The sequence below is a fragment of the Urtica dioica genome, chromosome 6 (assembly GCF_054948205.1).
Source record: "Urtica dioica subsp. dioica isolate 48M chromosome 6, U.dioica_male_clone48M_v1_H2, whole genome shotgun sequence".
NCBI classification, from domain to species: Eukaryota; Viridiplantae; Streptophyta; class Magnoliopsida; order Rosales; family Urticaceae; genus Urtica; species Urtica dioica.
The window spans coordinates 31,941,394-31,964,433 of NC_142761.1; the positions used below are offsets into that span (position 1 = coordinate 31,941,394).

The 23,040-nt window shown below is 38.9% G+C and overlaps 1 protein-coding gene across 1 annotated transcript; it reads right to left on the minus strand.

Moving 5' to 3' along the window:
• Positions 1-10,143: 10,143 nt before the first annotated feature.
• On the minus strand, positions 10,144-12,149 carry LOC149393661 (uncharacterized). The gene is made up of 3 exons (XM_089617325.1): positions 12,000-12,149; positions 11,818-11,869; positions 10,144-11,410 (listed from the first exon to the last, which is right to left on the minus strand). Exon 3 carries the CDS (start codon positions 11,408-11,410, stop codon positions 10,331-10,333), a length of 1,080 nt encoding a protein of 359 aa, XP_089473451.1. The 5' UTR covers positions 11,818-11,869; positions 12,000-12,149; the 3' UTR covers positions 10,144-10,330.
• Positions 12,150-23,040: the final 10,891 nt, after the last annotated feature.

The window sequence follows — 23,040 nt, forward strand, 5'->3', positions numbered from 1 at the left end:
CATTCAAATACCCATTAAGAAATGCACTTTTGACATCCATCTGAAAGAGTTTGAAGTGCAGATGACACGAGATACCAAGCAAAAGTCTGATGGCTTCAAGCCTAGCAACAAGGGCAAAAGTTTCATCGAAATCCACACCTTCAACATGTGTATAACACTGTGCAACAAGTCTAGCTTTGTTTCGAGTTATATTGCCATGCTCATCAGATATATTTTTAAAGATCCACTTAGTTCCAATAACAAAAAAATTATCAGGTTTAGGAATTAACTCTCAGACTTCATTTCTTTCAAACTGAACAAGTTCCTCTTGCATAGCACTAATCCAGTATTCATCATCAATAGCCTCATTCACATTCTTAGTTTCAATTTTAGAGACAAAGTAGAGATTACCAATCATCTCTCGTACAGGCACTTTAGGGCGAGTGCGCATACCTTCACCAATATCACCAATCATCTCGTAAACAAGATGATTTTTCTGAACTCTCTAGGAAGGAACTCTTTGTTCTAGTGAAGATTATGTTTCCTCAGGAGAAGGCTCTTTGTCAAGAACAATGTCATCCACCTTTTCACCAACATCTGTCCTCACATCAGTGCTACCAGGAAAAATGTCGTACACTTTGTTACCAGCATCTGTCTTGACATCCGTGTTACTAGGAAAAACTTCATCCACATCATCAACAGTTTTGAAATCATCAGAATCATCATTGATAATCACATTTATGGATTCCATCATAGACTTAGTACGTTTATTAAATACACGATAGGCACGACTGTTTCTAGAATACCCAAGAAAGATACCTTCATCGCTTTTGGGATCAAACTTGCGAATGGGGTCCCTATCAGCAAGGATATAACACATCGAGCCAAAGAAATGTAAGTACTTAACATTTGGCTTTCTTCCCCTCCATATTTCATAATGAATTATAGTGGTACCTGGACGAATAGTTACTCTGTTATGAATATGACAAGCTGTGTTGAGAGCTTCAGCCCAGAAGTAAAGAGGAATGTCTTTGGCCAGATCATCACTCTAGCCATTTCTTGAAGAGTTCGATTTTTCCTCTCCACAATCCCATTTTACTGTAGTGTGATAGGGGCAGAGAATTCATGAGCTATTCCTTCTGCAGTACAAAAGTTAGTAAAGCTTATGTTCTCAAATTCCCTCTCATGGTCACTCCGGATTCTGACCACTTTGCCAATGTTTTCTCCTTTTTCTCTCTGCACTTGCTTGCATAGAGCTTCAAAAATAACAAAGGTGTCAGATTTCTCACGAATAAAATCAACCCAAGTATACCTGGAGAAGTCATCGATACACACAAACACGTATTTCTTTCCATCGAGGCTTTCGATCTGCATTGGCCCCATCAGATCCATGTGAAGAAGTTCTAGAACCCGCGAGGTGGTAAAATGTTACACCATCTTATGCGACTTCTTGACTTGTTTTCCAATCTGACAATCACCACAGATTTTTCCTTCAACAATCTTTAGATCAGGGACACCAACTATGGCCTTCTCATATATAATTATGTGCATGCTCTTGAGATTCAAATGACCAAGCTTTTGATGCCATAGCTTGAACAGAAGGCACTTGGTGACCTGAGTGTTTTTTACTAGAGACCACATGTAGCACTTGTCTTGAGACTTGGTTCCTTTCATAAGTTCATTATGTTTCTCATTTATCACCACACACTTATCACGAGTAAAATTAACACATAAGTTCAAGTTACAGAATTGACTGATACTAATAAGATTAGCAGTGAGACCTTCAACCAATAATGCCTCTGTTAAACAAGACAAACCAGGATAGTTGAGCTGACCTTTACTGATGATCTTGGCCTTCACTTCATCACCAAATGTGGCCTGACAGTTGAAGTAAGGTTTTATGTTGGACAAAAAGTCCTGAAAACCAGTCAGATGACGAGAGAAACCACTATCAAAGTACCAATCACTGCCCATTGAGGCACTCAGAGAGGTGTATGCAATGTTGGCGTGAAATGATGTATTTTTCACTCTTCATTTCGTGCGAGGAGTGGCTTGATGACGTGGTTGAGGCTGCCTGTGGGAAGATTGGTGTTGATGAAGGTTCCTCCCATAAAGGCGATAGCAAAAAGGCTATATGTGACCCCTTCTTCCACAATGATGGCAAATCCAACAAGGTCTGTTGACAAGAGACCTGGCTGATTTGTGAGGATGCTGCTAATGCTGATTCTGGAACTTGTTACCACCAGATGTCTGAGACATATTGCGTGACATCTGGTCAGTAAACTTTTGGGGGACAAAAGTAGTTTGAGACGTGGAAGCACGACGAGTATACCCAAGCCCCTTCATATTCTTCACAGATTTCCCGAAATTGAGAATTTTATCCAGGCTGTCAGTGCCAGAGTTCAACATCCTGACAGATTTATTCATCTGGTCAAGTTGCCCATTTAAGCGGCTGACTTTGCGCTTTAGATCAACAATGGTTTCTAAGAGCCTTGTCTTGTCTTCAGTAAGAGAGAGAATGAGTGCATTCTGCTTGTCAAGGACCTGAGACTCTTCAACCCATTTAGTATGTAATTCATTATAAGCATCATTCATTGCATCATCAGATAGTTCATCATCAATAACAAATTTCTTTGAGGATTCAGCAGAGTCATCAATAGATTCAAGGTTATGAGTGGGAATAGAAGCTGTGAAGGAAACAAAATTGCTTATCAGAGTCACTATCTTCTTTTTCCTCATCAGATAAAGTGGTGTTGTATCCCTTTTTCGGCTTTTTTAGGAAGTTAGACACTCCATCTGAATATGCCCAAAGCCTTCACACTCATGGCACTGAATACCTTTGCCTTTTCCAGAGCGTTCACCACTCCTTCCGTTTCTGTGAAGGTTTTCATTCTTCTGGAATCTTTGCTGAAAGTTATCTTTGACATCTTGCGAGACATTCTTCCCAGTCATCTGGCTGAATCTCTTCATAACCCTGCTATAGTTTTTGGCCAGCATAGCAATAGTATCATCAATTTCATTATCATAATCAGAGTATACCTGCTCCTTCTGATCATGAATAGAACTTCTAGAGCCATTCCTTTGTGTTTCTTCTCCATCTTGGGAAGAGATAGCTCGAAGGTCATGAGGGATCCCATAAGTTCATCAAACTTTAGCGTTTTAAGGTCATGAACCTCTTCTATTGCAGTGATCTTCATCTTGAATCTTGGGCTTAATGCCCTCAAGATTTTTATGACTAGATCTTCATCTGTCATAGGTTTGCCGAGGGAGTAGGATTCATTAGCGAGATCTCGAATACGCACATTGAAGTCGACAACAGATTCATCGTCAAGCATAGTGAGTGCTTCAAAGTTTGTAGTGAGATACTGAAGCTTCTACTCACGGACTTTAGTAGTTCCCTCATAGGCGACAGCTAGAATTTCCCACGCTTCTTTGGCACTTGTGCATGTGTTTATAAGCGTGAAAACATTTTTATCAACCTCGTTAAATATAGCATTGAGTGCATGAGAGTTACCTAGAGCCGCCTCATCTTCAGTAGGGCTCCACTCCTTCTCGGGTTTGGGAGCGGTCACAGCCCCTTTGTCATCAACAAAAACTAGAGCTTCCCAGCCATGGATCACAGCCTTCCAAGTTCTGCTGTCGAGAGATTTCATAAAGGCGCTCATACGGGCTTTCCAGTAACTATAGTTACTTCCATCAAGAACCGGAGGACGATTGACCGACCCTCCTTTGGAACTATCCATAAATGGAAACCACCCAAAGATCTAGGTGCCTTCTCTGATACCAATTGAAATTCTGATTAGTCACAAAGACAAGATGTCGCACACAATGTATTGACAATGTGTTCAACAACTTGCTTGAACACAAACAATGGATAAATAACAAAACAGTACAATAAATAAAAGATGCACAATATGGTTACCCAGTTCACTGCTACAACACCTACGTCAGGGGGCACTCTGTCACTGGAAAGGATTTCACTATATAGTAGTCAATAGTACAAGCAAGGTCTTATATGATTACAACGCAAAATCAAAGCCCTAGAACCTATTAGCACAAGTGAATACCTAGACCAGGGACTCCCCCTGAATTAGAGATTCTACTCAATTCCGCTCTTTGAGCAAACGCCTATGCTCGGACGACTTCAGTCTTCAATCGCACGTGAGTCTTCAATCACGTAAACACAGAACCCAAATCACTCAAACACTCAATCTTCTCGAATAGTATTTGATGAATAACACCGCTCTTATTAATACACAAAGTCTCCCAGTCCGCCAGTCTTGCACGTCTAGGAGTCCAATGTATTTCGATAAAGCGTCAAGGCTGCTAAGGGGGTAGCGCAGGGCTTTTATAGCAGCCGTACAATCCTGGAAGTGTATCTAGAGTTTCCTTACCCATAATTGCAAGAATATTGCACAATAAAGTCACCAGCAAGGTAATCTGGCAAAACCGGAAACTTGCCAGAATTACAGTCTGCGCACAGGAGGAAGGACATCTTACCAGAAGTTAGAGCATGAAGACCGACATCTTTCCTTACAACTTGCACTAAAAAATAAAGCCGACATATAGCGTAACAACACTAAGTATAACAACCTACATCAATTCAGCCCATTGTGTATTCAACTCCTAAACACACAAATTAACCACATAGAACTCCCAAAATGCAACACATGTTGGAATCGATCTAGGGTTTAAGAAAATAATTAACGCTTCGGTAAGCGGCGGAATTTTTAAATTTTCTTTTACAAGTAAAAACGGTTTTTACTAACCTAGACAAGTGCAAGTACATGTAATTAAAAACCAATATGAGCTAGAAGTTTACTAACCTTTCTTGAAGCTTGAACTTTGAAGAAGCTTGTGGAAAGTTTGCAACGCTCGTCTCCCCTCGCAGCACGTCTCTCTTTCTTTCCTCGGCACCTCGAGCAACCACGAAAGTTTCTATCACTAAATCACTCGAAAAGAAGGAATCAGTGAGTGGGCACTTTTAAACACTACGACTTGAGAACGAGTCTCGAAGTCGCAGAGCTAAACACTAGGTCGAGTGAGGACCTAGGTGCCAAGACAAGAAATAATCGAAAATATAAACTAGAGAGAGAGAGAGGAAGGGGCGGCCAAGTCTAGAGAGAGAAGCTCTCAATCTCTAAAACTTTGCATGAATGAAAAGTGTGGAATGAGGCTCCTATTTATAGGAGAGGTCTCACCTTCAATAAGGTAGTTTCCTCTTCTATAGAATATCACATATTCATGAGCCAATTTCCCTTTTCCTTCAAAGAGGTGCACGTCCAAGACAAAACAAGTAAGTCCTTGGATTTGTTTCCTCTTTTGTTTGCTTCTCTCTTGACCACATTTGGGCGCCCACCATGTTTCCTCTTAGGGGAAATTTGTTTCCTCTTTTTCTTTTGGCAAGTATCTTGATACATTTATGCACAAAATATTCTCTCTTCCTATTGGTATTATGGGCGCCTATTACCTTCTAGAAGGGGCTTCTAGAAGCTTTTCCATTTTGTTCATGACAACATGAAAAAGGCCCATTAAGAATTTTCAATAAAATTCTTATGAAATGAAATTAATCCACAAGGCCCAATTAATCATATTATGGCCGAGTGACATTAAGTCATCAAATGAACTTGTCAAAAAATTTATTGACATTCATTTCATCCTTTGTCTCAAAAGACAAAAATACCCTTTTGACTATTTTCGTTCTTGTTTTGACTTAGCTTCCAGTTTAACTATTCCTATCGATGTGATTCGTGACAGTGACCTCATGGACCCAAATGAACAAAGCTTTAGCTAAACACTTGGACTCAAAAGTTCACAAACCTTTTCCAAGTTTAGCTTAATGCCAGCTGACTCTACTAAAGAGCTGACACTGAAAATCTCTCGGTTCAAATGAATTTGTTTTCTACTCAAGAATTCGACCTAATTATAATGAGCGGATCCACTGAATATTATCTATGCTACCCTTCATGAATGTCATCAGCTAGTCGGGATTTACTAAATTACCATTTTACCCTTCTAGCTGTTATTTCCTCAACTCCTTTGTCGCTTGTGAATAAGTTAGAAACAATGTATTGACGAGGAGCTAACAAGTCACATTGTTTCATCCAAAAGAGTCAGGACTCAATTTGGACACTGGCCAGTTCATTTATTCACACTCCAAGGAACAAAGCATGAGGTGACATACATTGCATTACAGCAATCTTGTACATGAATTCCATATCTATGAGAACTTCACAAAGTTACTCATGACATACTCACAACTTAGTATTTCACCAATAGGCCCTGTTCGGAATGACATAGTGAGTCCGAACTCTGACTTTCTCAAATGAGAATACTAAGGTGTGAAATGGCATGTCTCATTTCAGGATTAAGGTAAGCATGATGCAATTCATACATAGTGACTTCGAGACATAAGAGGTTAAATGGTTTGTTCTTATATTGTCTCTAGAAGTGCACTGGTCAATTCAGTACCTTCGGAAGATACCTAGAAGAACTATAGAGTCTCAAACTCTCAATGCCTCATAACCAGACATCATAGATTCTTCTAACAATCATACTGAGGTCAATAGTCCTTTGACCCTAAGATTGCGAATATATCATTTTAAGCAAACTACGAAGAGTTTGTTCATGCAAATCTACATTTGTCTCTTCGTAAGTTGTTTAGTTTGTTTATGGACTAAAAGACTATGGTTTTATCATAAAGCTTCAGACAAGGAAGATTGAATGAACGTTTCAACTTTTTATTAATGAATAAGCAATTACAAGCAAGAGTCTTCGTAAGACTATATGACATCAAATGTACATAAATAGACACTACTACTCTTCTTGTGGGCACCATTGACAACAACACATTCGAGTATAAAGTGGTACCTTGAGAGTCTTGAAAATGGGATGAAGAACACACAAAAAGCTTCAAATAGAGAGAGATTCTCACACCGACAAGAATAGAAAAAGTTAAGAACGATTTTGGTGAAGAAAAGTGGTGGATTTAGCCAAAAATTCGTAGAGAATGAGAGATGAGGAGTTAGGGTTTGGAGAGAATTCAGAGGTGGGTAGAAAAATATAAAGTTTTTCACTCAAAATGTGTTTTAAAGGCTAAAATTCAGAGGTGGGTAGAAAAATTCGTGTTACGCGCGCCGCGAGATTTTTTTTAAAATATTTTTATTATTATTATTTATTTAAGCCAAAACACACAAAAATAACCTAAAAGGAAAAGAAAAATAAAATAAAAATGCAACGAAAGAAATTCCATGGATTGTCTCCCACACAGCGCTTTAGTTAACATCAATAGCTTGACGGGGTACCGATTTTTCATGGAATTGCGGCGATAAGAGTGACCGCCTTTTCGCTCTCGAACACGCCATCGAAATAAGGCTTTACCCGTTGCCCAGTGACTTTGAATTGCTTTCCTCGTTGGTTCTTCAGTTTCACCCAACCGTGAGGATAGACTTGTACGATCTCGAATCCCAGTGAGTGACGCTATATTTGGCGAGAAGGGCGTCAAATTGCCTGTTATATAAGTGGGAGCCTCCATCCCTAATAATGGCTCGGGAAGTGCCGTACCTCGTAATGATACTCTTTAAGAACTTGAGAACCATCTTTCCATCGCTTGTTGGTGTGACTTTGGCCTCAACCCACATCGATATATAATCCACCATGAGGATGATGTACTTGTTGTTGTAGGAAGACGGGAATGAGCCCATGAAATCGATCCCCCAAATATCGAACGGCTCGATCTCGAGGATGTTGGTGAGAGGCATCTCGTTGCGGTTGGAGATGTTTTTGGTTCGCTGGCACCGATCGCACGAGAGGATGAATGTGCGAAAATCTTTGAAGATCGTCGGCCAATAGAAGCCACATTGGAGGATTTTTGCTGCCGTGCGATTCGGGCCAAAGTGACCACTGCACTCTAGATAGTGACAATGTCGGATGACAGAGTCCATCTCATCTTCGGGCACGCACCACCACACGATCAAGTCCGCGCATTGCCGATAAAGAATCGGCTCCTCCCAATAGTATGGCCGGACCTCCGAAAGGAACTTCTTCTTTTGATATGACTCTATTTGACTTAATTCGTTCCATTTTAATCTTTTAGGAGTACTTATTTTATAATGTCGAGTATTGGCTTCAAAATTATAGTTTCATTTCTAGTTAAATTATGCTTAGAAGGATTAAGAGTAGTAGTCATAACTTTGTAGTATACACGATAAATGACTTCAATAGATCTAGAGTTAGCAGTTCATATTATTTTTTATTTAATGTTTAAAGTTAAAGTATCAAGAATATTTGAATCAAATAGCGAAACAGAAAAGTTTGGGTAACAGTTGAAATAAATTGGACCATTAGCAAGGTTAGATTCCATCATTGCTAATAGAGAATTATTAAAGTTTAAATGACGTGCCTCATGTAAGCACATAAATACTGAAATATCTAGTCCTATTCTAAAAAATGGTTGAACAACAACTTGAACCATGTCTACATGCAAATATTCATAATTCCTTTTTATGATTATTTAAAGCATAATGAGAAAATAAATGCAATGTTTCATGCTCATGATTTAAAGCAGTAGTATGCTAAGTTTTCTTGATTGAATAATCTTGTTTAAAATTAAAAATTCCAATTTTATAAATAGTCTTAATATCTGTTTTAGGGATACTCCAATTATTTATGTACTGTTTATAACTTCATCACTTGTTTCAATAAATGCATTTGAAGTAGAACGATTAGTAGGTTCGAAGATTTTGAGGAGACTATTCACATTGTTTATAGCTATTAGGTTTCGTTGAGAGGGTTGAAGGAACACATATGGGACCACCTAAATGTCTATCTTGACTAAACATGACTGACCAATAAAATTCTGGTTTACCAACTCAACTTCTCAACATAAATTAAAACTTTAGATAATATAAATAGAAAACTTACAAAAATTCTCTGAGAGAATCAATCTTTAAGCTTCAAAAACTTTAATTAAAACAACGGTGAATAGTGAGTTTTGAATAATGCTTTATATATATATATATATATATATATATATATATATATATATATATATATCCAGCAAGAGCACTAAGCCTAACAGAGTAGCAAATTTAAAGGGCAAATTAAAAAAAAAAAAAAAAAAAAAATCTCAAGAGGGGCAAATTAAAAAATATAAAAATTTATATTAAATATATATATATAGTGATAAAAAAATAAAAATAAAAATAGAGTGGGTCCACCCTTGCCTACACCCTGGCGTGCATGCGACAGACTACACCTGCATCCCAGCTTATGCGATGAGCCCAAGCCATTCGAAACCTACAATATATATATATATATATATATATATATATATATATATATATATATATTTTTAAGACGAAGTTATTTTTTTTTTAATTATATATATAGAGAAATTTCATTTTCTAAATTTAATAATCATATCTTAATTAGACCCACTAAAAAAATCTAAAATTAGACTTTTATCATATTTTTGAACAAAAATACCTTAAGTTTAAAATAAACCCTTCATCTCTTGGTGTGTTTAATCGGAACTTGTTGGAGACTATCGGAGAGTGTCGGAACTTGTTGCAGAGTGTCGTAACTTGTCAGAATTTTCGGAAAATCCGATGAAAGCTTTATTGGAAAATTTTTAGAACTTGTCTGAGTGTCGGAACTTGTCAGAGAAATGAATGGTTTATTTTAAACTTAAGGGTATTTTCGTCCAAAAAATGCGACAAGTCTAATTTTGTATATTTTTTAAGTAGTGGGTCCAAACATGATATTTTGATAACTATTCGGTCTAGAAAATGAAATTTCTATTTTATATATATATATATATATATATATATATATATATATATATATTAAGTTGTTAAATATGATATAAACAGCAATGGTTAAAATTATAAAAATTGATTCAAACTTCTACTACCACTTAAAAAAATGAATTCAGAGAATATACATGAATTAAATTTTGAAACACAAAAAGATAAGATTATTTATTTGAATTTGGACGGAATTTTGATAATATATATGTTACTTTCTTCTCTCTATTTTAAATCCTGATTTTCAAAAGCTCCCAAAATAAAATACAGGCCACTGTTTAAAGAATAAAGATAAATAACAGAGTAATTACTTGGTAAGTTTGAAACAAGCAAAAATTGCAAAGAAGAAGACATCATCTGTGAGATTCATATGATCTACTTGAGTTGGGCAGTTTTACCAAGCACAACGATTTAACGCACAACTTTCATCGCTCATCAGCGTCTTCAAAAGTATAGTATTAAAATCAAATGAAGAGAAAGAAAAAAAAAAACCAAAGTGTTATTAGGTTTACCATAAACAAACAAAACTTGCGTTGAACAGATGGTTACTTGGTAATAAAGCCATCCTTGCGACCCTCGAAGCCGGGCCTCATGAGCTTCTTCTCCCTCTTGTCGATCTTCCTCTGCTTCCTCTCGTCCTTCCTGGACTGAATGTTATCGTTCCTCTTCCTCTGCTTGTCGGCCATCTTCTTGTTGGTGGTCTGAACCCTCTCCTTCCACTTCTGCGCGTTCTTCTGGTGCCTCCTCTTCTCCTTCTGGATGCTCTTGCTCAGCTGCTTCGGGTCGTCGTGGACCTTCTCTCCCATGGCCCGGCTCGTCGCCGAACCCCACGACTCCTTCGCCGCCACTTCCGGGTCCTTCTCTCGGGCATCGCGCTTCTCCCGGGCCCGCTCCAATTCCTGCTGCTTCGAGAGCTTCCTCTTCTTCCTCTTCCTCTCTCCGTCCCCGAGTTCCACGAACCCGAACGAGAGCTTCTCCGCCGCCTCCGCAGCCTCATTATCCACGTCCTTCTCTGATTTCTGATTCTCTTCTTTCTCGGGCTTCTCGGGGTCTCTCTTGCGCTTCGGGAGATGTCCTTTTTCTTCTCTCCTCTCCTTCCGTTCGGCTCTCTTCAGCTCTCTGTTCGAGCACCCCACGTTCCGGCCGCCGCGGAACTCCTCGATCCGGCGGTGGAGACGCTCCCGGAGATCCTCGTACGTCGTCGACGACGACTTATTGTTGTTGTTTTCTTCTTCGCCGTCGTCGTCGTCGAGTCCCGAGAGGATGTTCTTCTCGTTCCCTTCGTCGTCCTTGTCGTCGATTTTGATGCCATCTTTCTCCGGTTTGTCTTTCTCCAATCTTTGTTTGAGGAGGTCGAGAGTCGTCATCGAGGCTCTCTCGGGGTCCAAACGGTGTCTACGGACGGTCTTGATGTTCTTCTTTGCTATCTTCTTTAACCGAGCCTTTTCCTTTTTGCTTTTGGGTCCCCAGACTTTGTCCTCATCGACCTCGGCCGGGAGATAAAATCTGGCGGGGATAAGCTCGACTAGCTTATCGAAGAACAACGAGTGTTGATGAATCACGGCTTTCAAGTCAACCACCGGGGCTGGGTCACTATCGGATTTGACCTCTTTCTTCTTCTTCATCTACACCATTGATTCAATTTTTCAATAACAATAATCAGCAGAAGAAGAAAAAAAACACTCGAATTAACAGAGACATATACAGTTCAACAAACTCGGGATAAAAGAAAGAAAGAAAAAAAAATCAGTCAAATCTATTGCATCCTTGAAATGTGATATTTCAATCACGAAAATTCAGAATACACAACAAGATCATACAATTGAGACAAAGCGGAACGGCACCAGGAGATAAAATTTGATTCCCAACCAGAAAGAACTCATCCTAATAATCGCTTCTTCAAGCACAAAAATTTAACCCTAGATCGATGAAATTCACAGACCTCGGTCGATAAATTAATTCCATGGCAAGTGATACAGCTATATATAAAGATCAGAAACAATACACTAATAAGAACAAAAAAAATTCTGACCTTTTACAATAGCTGGCGTTTAAGGGAGAGAACTCTGTAGCTCGACGATATCCTGGGCGAAAAAAATAATAGCTATTTGAGAAATCGATACAAAGATAAATAGTAATAGCTCAAAATTTCTAAGTAAATAAACTGATACACACATGCATATATGTACATCAGATAAACAAATTTCTGCACACCTGTTCAGATTCTTCAGCGTTGATGGCCGGATATGGCGGCGGAGCTCGGCGGGGTTTAGGGTTTTAGATTTGAGGTGAGAACGAGATACGAGTTGGAGTCTGTGTTTGAGAGGGTTTTATCTTTTATTAACTTTATTTTATTTACACGGGAGGTCCTCACACTCTCAGAGTGTGGCATTTTAAATTTTACACTCGTTATTTTTTGCACTATAATTAAGATACTTAAATAGTTTGTAAATAAATTCATATAAGATCAGCTGTCATTGTTCGGATTTCTATAAATTCAATAGAAACGAACAAAAAGTATAAAAAAAAAAAAATAAAAAAAAAATCTATGAAAATATTTTACGTTATATAGTCTTTTTAAAATAAATTGCATTTTAGCCCAAGTTTAATTAATAATTAAAAATTAGTTACTCTTCCTTTGCAACCATCTTCAAATTGGCTAATTTCTACTATGCCTATCATATGTCACGTAATTAAATTGGCTAATTTGAAATGGTTAACTAAGTGCTAGTTAAAATGTAATTAACAGAATTTATGCGGTTTAATTAGTTATAAGTTTATTACTTAAAATGAGTTTTATTACCATCGGTACATCTCTACATGTATTTCCTAAAGACTGAAAGGGGTACAAATTAATCATATATAATAATCATATAGCTTATATCAAATTCTTAAACGTTGTTTTCTTATTGCGTAGATGTTCTTAGAAAACGCGAAAAGTGTAAAACAAAATGTAAAAAGTGTGAAAAACGAAATAAATAAATAAAATTAACACCAATTGGTTGATGCTTACCAAAAATTACCCAAAACCCAAATATTGACACATCTATGACTAAAGTTAGGTGGGAGAAATAAATGTTTCCCCAACTACCCTCAACCAAAATATTTATTATTTTCCTTTTTTATTATTTTCTCCCTTTATCATTTTCTCTTTCACGTTTTCTTCTGGGTTTTGCTTTTTTTTAACGTTTTCTTTTCCCGTTTTCCATTGGCGACTAGCTCTGATTCGATTTCATTGGCCAGACTCCCGTCATGAAGCTCGCCAAAATCCCATAAAGAGAGCTCGTCGTCCTCCTAGTTTCGTGTCCTCCTCGTCGTCCTCCTTGCCTGAATCTCGTCGTGAATTCGTCCTTCTTCTATGAGCTTCTTCGTGAATGCATTGCTCATTATCTTCTTTGTTTGTCATCGTCTAAGCGTGGGTCGATGCTTGATTCAGAATCCTTTCTCTTCATGGTTTAGGTCGAGATCCAACAATTCCTTGATCACTAGATTTGGGTTAGTTTGTCCTTTTAACGAATTTTGTTAAATTTCAGTGATTTCGTTCATCATCTTCTTTGGATGTCTTCGTTTCGGAATTCTTAATTAGTTTAAAATTAGTTATGTGAATGAAATCTTGTATTTTGTGACTCATGTGTCACGGAATGTGTGTATTTTGCATACAGTTTGTGACACATCTATCACGAAATAAAAAATTTTAAGACTTATAACTAGTGTGGCCAATTGTATACAGGGGTGGCGGAAATATGTCTATAATGGTAAATTGGCGTATACCAAGAGGGTGGTACTCTTATACTTTTATCGCCTACCAACTTTAATTACGCAAGTTTGATGCAAACGTTGTTCTCTTCTCCTGATGTTGGATCCACTCCAACACCAAACACACTCGAGAGTGGATGTGCTGGCAATCCAAATAGGATCAATCCAAACCTACTGAATCTTATTTCCGAATCAGGTGAATAGGAGTTAACAAGTCTAAAGGCGTTCCTTCATGATATTGTTGGGTTGGATGACATCAATACTTTTGCCCAAGCGATACCGACATCTCGACCCAGAGATCTTTCTTCGCTAACTCAGCACCCGAGAGAGCCTTAATCGCCGACTCCGCCACTAATTAATTTGTTGATAGAGCCTTCACCGCCGAATTAGCATCCGAGAAAACCTCCACCAGTTCCTGAGCACCCAACACCCACTACTACAAATATAGTTTTTTGGTGCGGATGACTTTTGGGTGCGACTTTTCGCACCTAAAAGTCGCACCCAAAACTCAAACAAGCACTGGAAAATTTTCGCGAATTTTTTTAAAGTTGGGTGCGACTTGTCGCACCCAAAAGTCCGTGAAAACTTTTGGGTGCGACTTAGTCGCACCCAAATGTCCTAAATTTTTCCGCGACCAGATTTTCCCCCTCTTTTTACAAATATCATTGGGTGTGACTTTGTCGCACCCAAAAGTCCGTGCGCAGGTCATTGGGTGCGACAAAGTCGCACCTAAAAGGGTCATTGGGTGCGACAAAGTCGCACCCAAATTCTAGGTCAGGATATAAAATAAATTTTCTCTGCGATTTTCATTCATTTAACCGAGCCTCTCTCTCTCTCACATTCCGACCCTCTCTCTCCGAGTTCTCTCCTACCACCACCACCAGTCCACCGTCTCTCTCCGACCACCACCGACGGGTACCACTACCACCGACGGGTACCCCTCCCGGCCTCTGCTCCCGCGGCGAGCGGCCTCCAACAACCTGTCCGGCCGAGCCAAGTCGGCTCTCAGGAGATTCACGACCACCGGTGGACTTTCGAGCAGAGTCTCCACAACGTAGAAGTAGTCTCTCTCTTTCAACGCAACCGGTCCTTCTTCTTCGGAGCAGATCTCACCATTCTCTCCACTCTCTGCGCTCGGGACCCGCTTCATCTCCGTCGTCGGCCGCCTCGGGTTCGGCTTCGGCTTCGGCTCGGGCTCGAGGATTTCAAAACTGTAGGTTTTTTTTTCCTTTTTCTATTGGTTTCCATCGATAATCAATATAGTCTCGTTGTGTAGTTTGTTAGTCTGGTTGATTTCGAAACTCTGTGTGTGTGTGTGTTTTTTTTTCTTTCTGGTTCAGTTGGTTTGGCTAAACCCAGGCAGCGACGTCCACGAACTCTCGTGGAACTCTCGGGCTCCGTCGCAGCGCCGCCGTGCCCTCCTGCCTCTCGCAGCCTCGCCGTGCTCAAGCCTCGTCTACAGGTTAACCTCTCGCAGCCCTTTTAATTATGTGTTTTAATTACTTTAGATTAATTGTAATTAGTATAATTAGTCTAGTAGTTAATTAGTTAGGTAATTAAATATTTAGTTTTATATGTATATGTGTATTAATAATGTAGTTAGTTTGATAATTGTAAATCTTAAATATGATATAATTATTAAAATTGGTAAATATGATATAATAAGTAAAATTAATATAATTGTTAATTATGTAATTGAAATTAATTTGATATAATTATAAAAATTATTAATTATGTAATTGAAATTAATTTGATATAATTAATAAAATTGGTAAAATTGTTAATGTAATTGAAATTAATTTGATATAATTATTAAAATTGTTAATCATGTAATTGAAATTAATTTGATATAATTATAAAAATTGTTAATTATGTAATTGAAATTAATTTGATATAAATAATAAAATTGGTAAAATTGTTAATGTAATTGAAATTAATTTGATATAATTATTAAAATTGTTAATCATGTAATTGAAATTGATTTGATATAATTAGTAAAATTGTTTATGTAGTTGAAATTAATTTAGTTAGTAATTTTTTAAGTTAATATAATATAATTTAAGTTATTTCTTCAATTGTTAACCATGAAATTGAATTTAGTTGAGTTATTGTATAATTTAGTTTAAATTTACATATTTTTGATAAATGAGTTGATATTATTGAATTTTTGTTGTAATCGAGCCACGGAGGTTCGATTTAGGGTTTAGTTGATTATGAGGATAGTTTTGGATGATTTGTATATGCTTTTTAAATGAGTTTGCAGGTTTTTGGTTTGTTAGAATTATAGGGGAAATTCTGCCGAAATTTCGGTAGAGTTTCCAACCAATTATTCTTAAAACCCTAATTTTTTCAATTCAACTTCAGATAACATAAAATTCATAATTTCACCTTTATAGTTCTTCATCCCGTAGCAATAACTCTTAAGCCGCACTATTGGGCATCAACGCCAACATAAGTAATTGATTTCAGTCGTCTTCGTCCCTTAGCAACAACTCTTAATAATTGTTAATTTTCCCTTTCGTTTAATGAAATCAATGTCCAATCCAAGTAGAGATTGGATCACCGAGAACAATCGGTTGTCCTTGCACTATAAAATCGGAGTTAATGAATTTATCCGTTCCGCAAGAAGATTTCCGAACGATAATGGGGAATATCGATGTCCATGCAAGCCTTGCAACAACGTGAGATGGCACGACATTGGGGTTGTAAGGCATCATCTGCTAAACACAGGGTTTACCCCGAGCTACACAGAATGGTATCATCATGGCGAGGTCGTGCGTTATGTCTGTCATCTTGAAGAAGTCCCCATCGGAGAAACAGCCCTAAGAGGAGTAGGAGGAATACATGCTGCTGTGGAGGATATAAGAGATCACGAGGATTTCGACGGTGTTATTGAGCCGGCTCCGAGCGAGGTGCGTGCGGAGGAGCAAGTGGAAGACTTGTTCGCCGAGTTGGAAGCGGAATTGTACCCTGGATGCAAGGAGTTTTCGTCTTTGTCATTCTTGGTTCAGTTGATGCACCTTAAAGTCTCGAACCATTGGACGAACAAGTCGTTCCCAGAACTGCTGCAGCTCTTAAGGAAGTCTCATCCAGCCGGTAATCGAATACCGGAGAAGCACTACGAGGCAAAAGCAAAGCTGAAGCGTTTCGGCATGGGATACGAGATGATCGACGCGTGCATTAATGACTGTGTCCTATTCCGAAAACATCTCGCGAACGTCGACCTGTGCCCGATATGTAACGAGAGTAGATGGAAGCCAACTGGTAAGAAGATACCGCAAAAGATATTGCGATATTTTCCCTTGAAAGATCGATTGAAGCGACTGTACGCATCTCGACACACGGCGCTTCAGATGGAGTGGCATGAAAGAGATCGCGTCAGGGAAGCTGGCGTTCTACGACATCCTGCGGATGGTACAGCGTGGAAGAATTTGGACGAGAAATACGTAGGCTTTGCTGCAGAGCCTCGGAACGTGCGGCTTGGGCTAGCTGCGGATGGATTCAACCCATTTGGGGATATGAATCTATCGTACAGCATGTGACCTGTAGTACTTACGGCGTACAACTTGCCGCCTTGGTTGTGCATGAAGAAAGAGTACCTGATGCTCACGCTTCTGATCCCGGGGCCATTCACCAGGAAAAGATATGGACGTTTTCTTGCAGCCTGTTGTTGAAGAGCTGAAAGAACTGTGGGAGAATGGAGTCCGCGTTTGTGATGGAGCCAAAGATGAAGTGTTTTGGTTGCGTGCCGCGTTACTCTGGACGATAAACGATTTTCCGGCTAGATCGTATTTACCGGGGTATAGCGGCCAAGGGTATCGCTTGCCCTACATGCAACTTTGACACGTCGTCCCTAAAAGTCAGAAACAGGATCGTCTACTACGACTATCATCGATTCTTGAAAAGGCGTCACCGATTGAGGAAAAGCAACGATCACTACAAAGATAAGCATGAGAAACGAAATAAACCCGAGAAGTTGACTTCGCAAGACATACTCCCTCAGTTGGCTGGTGTTTCTTGCACGACTACTGGCAAACACGCTGCCTCTGTAGGCAAAAAACGAAAGCGAGCTGAGTGCGAACTGAATTGGATCAAGAAAAGCATCTTTTACGAGTTGCCGTACTGGTCGTCGCAGTTGAAACACAACATGGACGTGATGCACGTAGAGAAGAACGTGTGAGAGAATCTTCTCGGGACGACGCTCAGCTTGGAAAAGAAGAGCTATGACACCGAGAAGGCGAGGCTTGATTTGATGGACTTGGGCATCAAGACCACTTTGCACTTGGAACCAAATAGGGGTGGGTATTACAAACCGCGAGCGTCGTACGTTTTGACCCTTGAGTAGAGACAACGATTTACAGAGCTCTTAAAATCTGTCAAATTTCCCGATGGTCTCGCTGGGAATTTAAAAAAATGTGACTACTGATGGGAAAGCTCGCAGGTTTGAAGTCGCATGATTGCCACGTGATCTTGCAAAGATTGTTGGCTGTTGGTATTCGCCCTTTTGTGCCACAGCGAATACATGATACGATCACTGAGCTTTGCAACTTTTTCAAGTTGATAAGTTCGAGAACATTAAGAGCCGAAGATCTTGAAAGAGCGCAAGAGTCTATCGTCGAGATCTTATGTAAGCTTGAGATGATATTTCCACCCGCTTTTTTCACGATCATGGTTCACGTGGCGATGCATCTACCAGAGGAAGTGTTGCACGACGGCCTGGTGCATATGCGGTGGATGTACCCTTTTGCGGTGGATGTACCGTATTTGGTGTAAGTAATCGATCCACATGCTTCTCTAAGTTATTTCATTGTTGTATTTTGTTTAAGTAATGTTTTAAACAACAGTGAGCATTTGGATTTCCTGAACGAATCTGGAGTTCGTGATATTGAAGTGGAGCATAGAAAGGGATTCAAAGATTGGTTTGCGAATAAGGTAATAACACAATATTGTAGTTTTTTTATAAACACACAAGTGCTAACTAATGCTTTGTTTCGTAATAACCAGATTTTTTAAATGAAAGCTAGTGGCTCTGACGTGTCTGACGAGATCTACTCGCTTTCTATCGGTTCCCTTCAAGTCGCTTATCAATATCCCAACTGCTTTGTTAACGACGTAAAGTTCATTACTCATCGTCGCGATAATCAACGAGTCACTCAAAATAGCGGTGTATGTGTGCCTGTGGATGATTTCACTTACTACGGTCGGATGGAAGACGTCATCGTGCTGAATTATAGGTATAATTGTCGTGTTGTATTATTCAAATGTATATGGTACGGTGACAAGCACGATTCTCGGCGACTAGTGCACAACGATAAGACTACTGGAGAAACGAGAGCTTTTACCGCGAAACAATGGTTTACAGAGGAGCCGTACATACTCCCAATTCAGGCGAAACAATTCTTTTACATCAAAGATCTTGTTTTAGGTGGTAACTGGGAAATCGTTCAAGAATGCAATCATCGAGGGATTTGGGACGTTCCTGAAGTTGACTCCGCCACCTCAGCCTCGATTCCGTTGACAATAGAATTGTCAAACATCGATCGTCTGAATCATCGACATGAAATCGAAGATGCTGAGCTAGTAAATATTCTTGGCGATAGTGAGGAAGACGATGATGATCATGAGGAACGCATCGTTTTTGAGGGACAAGATGTTGATGTTGATGTTGATATAGGCAGTGATGAATGAGTACTATCTATGTAACCACGGTTTTCCTCCGCCATATGTGAGGTCTTTAAATAAAAAATCCGTGGTGTCACCCACGTTTTTGTATGATGTTTTGTGACTTATGTTGTTCACAAATGTTGTTTTATTTTATACGATGTCAATTTACAAATGTTGTTTTCATTTTATAGGATGTCGACCGCTACAAGTTCTGGTGGAGATTGGCTACAGAGATCGGGTTCTGAAAGTCCGCCACAGGAACCTGATTCCCAAGGTCCTAAGAAATCAAGGGGACCAACAACCGGCTCGACGTCGACGTGAGCAACACATGGTGTACTTGGTGCGAATGTGGTCAAGTGGGATCCAATAAACCAAACCTTCTATCAAGAGATAAGGAAAGAAAATAAAAAGATTGGACTATTTAACAACCGCCTCTGTGCTTTGGTGAAAGCATATATCCCGCCTACGACTCGTGATTGGAGTGAAGTGACGCCCCAGACGTTGGCTGCTATTTTGAGCGCACTTCATTCTGAGTTTAGATTTGTGTACACGGATCCTGATACCGGCGATGATCTGCCTGTGGATTGCTTTAAGAATACGATTGATCAGGCTATCATTCGGAATGCTAAGATCAGGCGACGCAACCAGAAGTCCAAGCTATCAGAGAAGTTCAGGTTGGAGTTTTGTGGGAGCAAAGAAAAGGCTAAGGCGGAATCACCACCGAGATATAAGAAAGAGGATTGGGAGGCGGTGGTAGACGAGTTCGCAACTGACGATTGGAAGGTACGTAATGTATGATTGTAATAAATCACAATATCTTTATCAGATTGAATAATGACACAATTAATTATTTGCAGAAAAAGTCTAATCGCAACAAGGAGAATTCAAAGAAGAAGAAGACGAGGTCGACTCAAGGATCTCTTTCTTTCTTGGCTCATCATCATTTGAACGTAAGTTATTCTAATTTTGAAATACTTAATTTGAAATAAATTCAATACTTACATTTTCATAACAATTGCAGAGTAAGGACGATGGGACTTTGGGCTCCGCGTTAGAGACGTGGGAGCAAAAGCACCATAATAGAAAAGGTGAATGGACGACAGATTGGGCGAGACGAGCACATGTAAGTCATATGTGATAATTACGATTACGTTACTTACATAATAATTAATTTTTGATAATTTTTTTTATGTGTAAAGGCGCGGATAGTTACTCTAGTGGCGGATCTTCGGCGACAAGCAGAAGAGCAAGGCGTAGTATTTAACCAGGACGACGCAGAGGAGCACGCGATGCTAGACATTCTCGGGAACCGTCAAGATTGGTATGTTGGAATAGGTCCAGCGGTCCCGAGATCATCTTGGGCTATTGCTCAGGCTCAGGACGAAAGCTCGTCGTCAGGTTCGTCATCGCGGCGCGTTCGAGATCCAATGGTTGGCGAGCTCCAGGCTCAGTTGGCGGCACAACAAGTCGCTATGGAGGAGATGAGGCGAGCCTCGCAACAGCAGATGGAGGAGATGCAGCGACAAATGTTCGCGTTCACGCAGCAGTTTCCGCCCTTGCCTCAGATGTCGCCCGGCACGATGCCACAGATGCCTCAGATGTCGCCCGGCATGTTGCCACGGATGCCTCAGACGACGCCGTCGCCTCAGATGCACCCTATGCATCAGACAACGCCGCCATCAGTTTCAATGGCAGATGCTCAGACGACGCCGCCAGCTTCAGCAGAGTTCCAACGAGAGCATACGAGCGGCAGTGCACGAGGAGGTAGCAACAGTTCCGGAGGAAGATTTGGCGGAAGAGGGAGTAAAACATTCAAGGAGTGGTTTACAAACCGAGGAAAGGGAAAAGGAAAGGGAAAAGATAAAGAAAAAGATTGAAGATTTTTTAATTACTTGTCGTATATTATAATTATTATTGTAATCAAAGAACAAACAGTTAATTTTATTATTATTATGAATATTAATTAATGAATTTTCTAATTAATAAACGTATATATTATTTGATTACAATCATAGAATTTTCGTAAACGGCAAGTAGATGAGCTACAACATGGACATAAAAACATAAATGAGCTAACGCTCAGCGAGAATAACTATAACTCACAAAACATGAGCAGTAAAATGCATGAACCGGTCATTAATATTTTAAACTAAATTGTGACATGAGATACTCTATTAGAATTTTAATTCGGGATCCCCTAGAGTAGCCGTACCGATTTCAGTGCGCATACTTTGAAAACAAACCATGAGGCTGCGACCTCCCATAGAATGCCCCATCATATAATATAAACATACGAGGGACCTCTGTATGTGAACCCGTAATTCGGCTCGAAAAATTCAAATCACATAAGTATTCAATTAATTTTGGAACTAATCCGTCTTGTTATGAGATCATTCTCACCTTCTTTTCGGAAATTACAACCGTTAGTCGTGGACGGCTCGAGAAAACTAGACGGCTCGGAAAATCTAAGCTGTCAAAGAAGTTCTAAAGACAGCTTAGGTTCTGGAATTTTCAGAATTTCGGTTGAAGGTGCAAAATTACGAAAATACCCTTAGGGTCGAGAGAATATATTTGTGAATAATTAAATCTATAAAAATTACTATAAAAGGAAATTAATATTTGGAACACTTCTTACTTCAGAGGCACAGAATAATATGCTCAGATTATTTAATAAAAAATCAAAAGTATAAGAAAGCGATATTGAATCTTTTTAAAAACAAAAACTGTTTTGGAACGATTCTGCGCATTGTTTGGAATTTGGTCCAAATATATCCTGTTTGCATCCGAAAGTTTTAAATTTTGGAATAGATACCCAAAACATATAGAACTAGGGCGTGTACAAAAAGTAGGTCAAAACAAATTGTGTAAGTATATAAGTGAGACGTTTTTTTTAAAAAGAATGAGGGCGAAAATAAATCTGCGCACTGATCATAACAAATTCATAAAATAATATTGATAACTCAAAACTTTCTAAAATTTGAATCACAAGCAAATAACATGTGAATGTATACTCTGTAAAAATATTAGATTCAAAAACCGTTTGTAGCTATTTAATACGTGCAATTTTGACACTGCTTAAAACTGATTTCTGAACAGGAAATATAAAACCTAATCTTTCCTATGAAAAAGGAAATAAAAGCATAATAAAAAGAATAATTAAGAAAGAGTATGAACTGACCACAAAAAAGTACCTTTGAAGAGGTTGTAAAAACTCACTAATACTTCTTAATCAAAACTTAGAAACTAAGTGACTATTTGATGATCAGCATTTTTATTTGTGAGAAAGAAGGGAAAAAAGAATGAGAGATCATGGGGGAGAGAAGGGTGATTTGTGAGTTATACCAGAAAAGAAGTTTCAGCCAAGTCAAGAGTATTTTTAAGCCTTTTGAAAAAGAAAACCCTAACAAATCCACTCTTAATCCTACTCCTACCACGTAAAAAAAACGATATACCCACATCTGCCGCAACAAAGCCATAAAGGATCGTTCAAAGACCAAATACCACGTCCAACCTTTATGTATATAGAAATTTGTAACTAACTAAGCCATTATAAAGTTAATATTTGGGATATAGCCAACTTTTGGAAATTTTATGGAAAATAGCCAAACAGATGAGTTGATACTTGAATAACTCATTTGAATTTTCCACTTTGTCCTTTATTTAAAGCAGTTTTTTTTTTGCTACAGTTCGTCAAGCACTTTTTTTTTCCTCATCAAAACTTTAAAAATTCATATCTTCCTCATATGAACTCGAAATTGAGTGATTTCAAATCCTACGGATTCGTGGGGATGAGAACTTCAAAAACCATTCGATTTTTTTTATTATTTACATTTTT

Excerpts from the sequence above, each read along its gene's own strand:
- LOC149393661 (XM_089617325.1), bottom strand. The coding sequence starts at position 11,410 with ATGAAGAAGAAGAAAGAGGTCAAATCCGATAGTGACCCAGCCCCGGTG.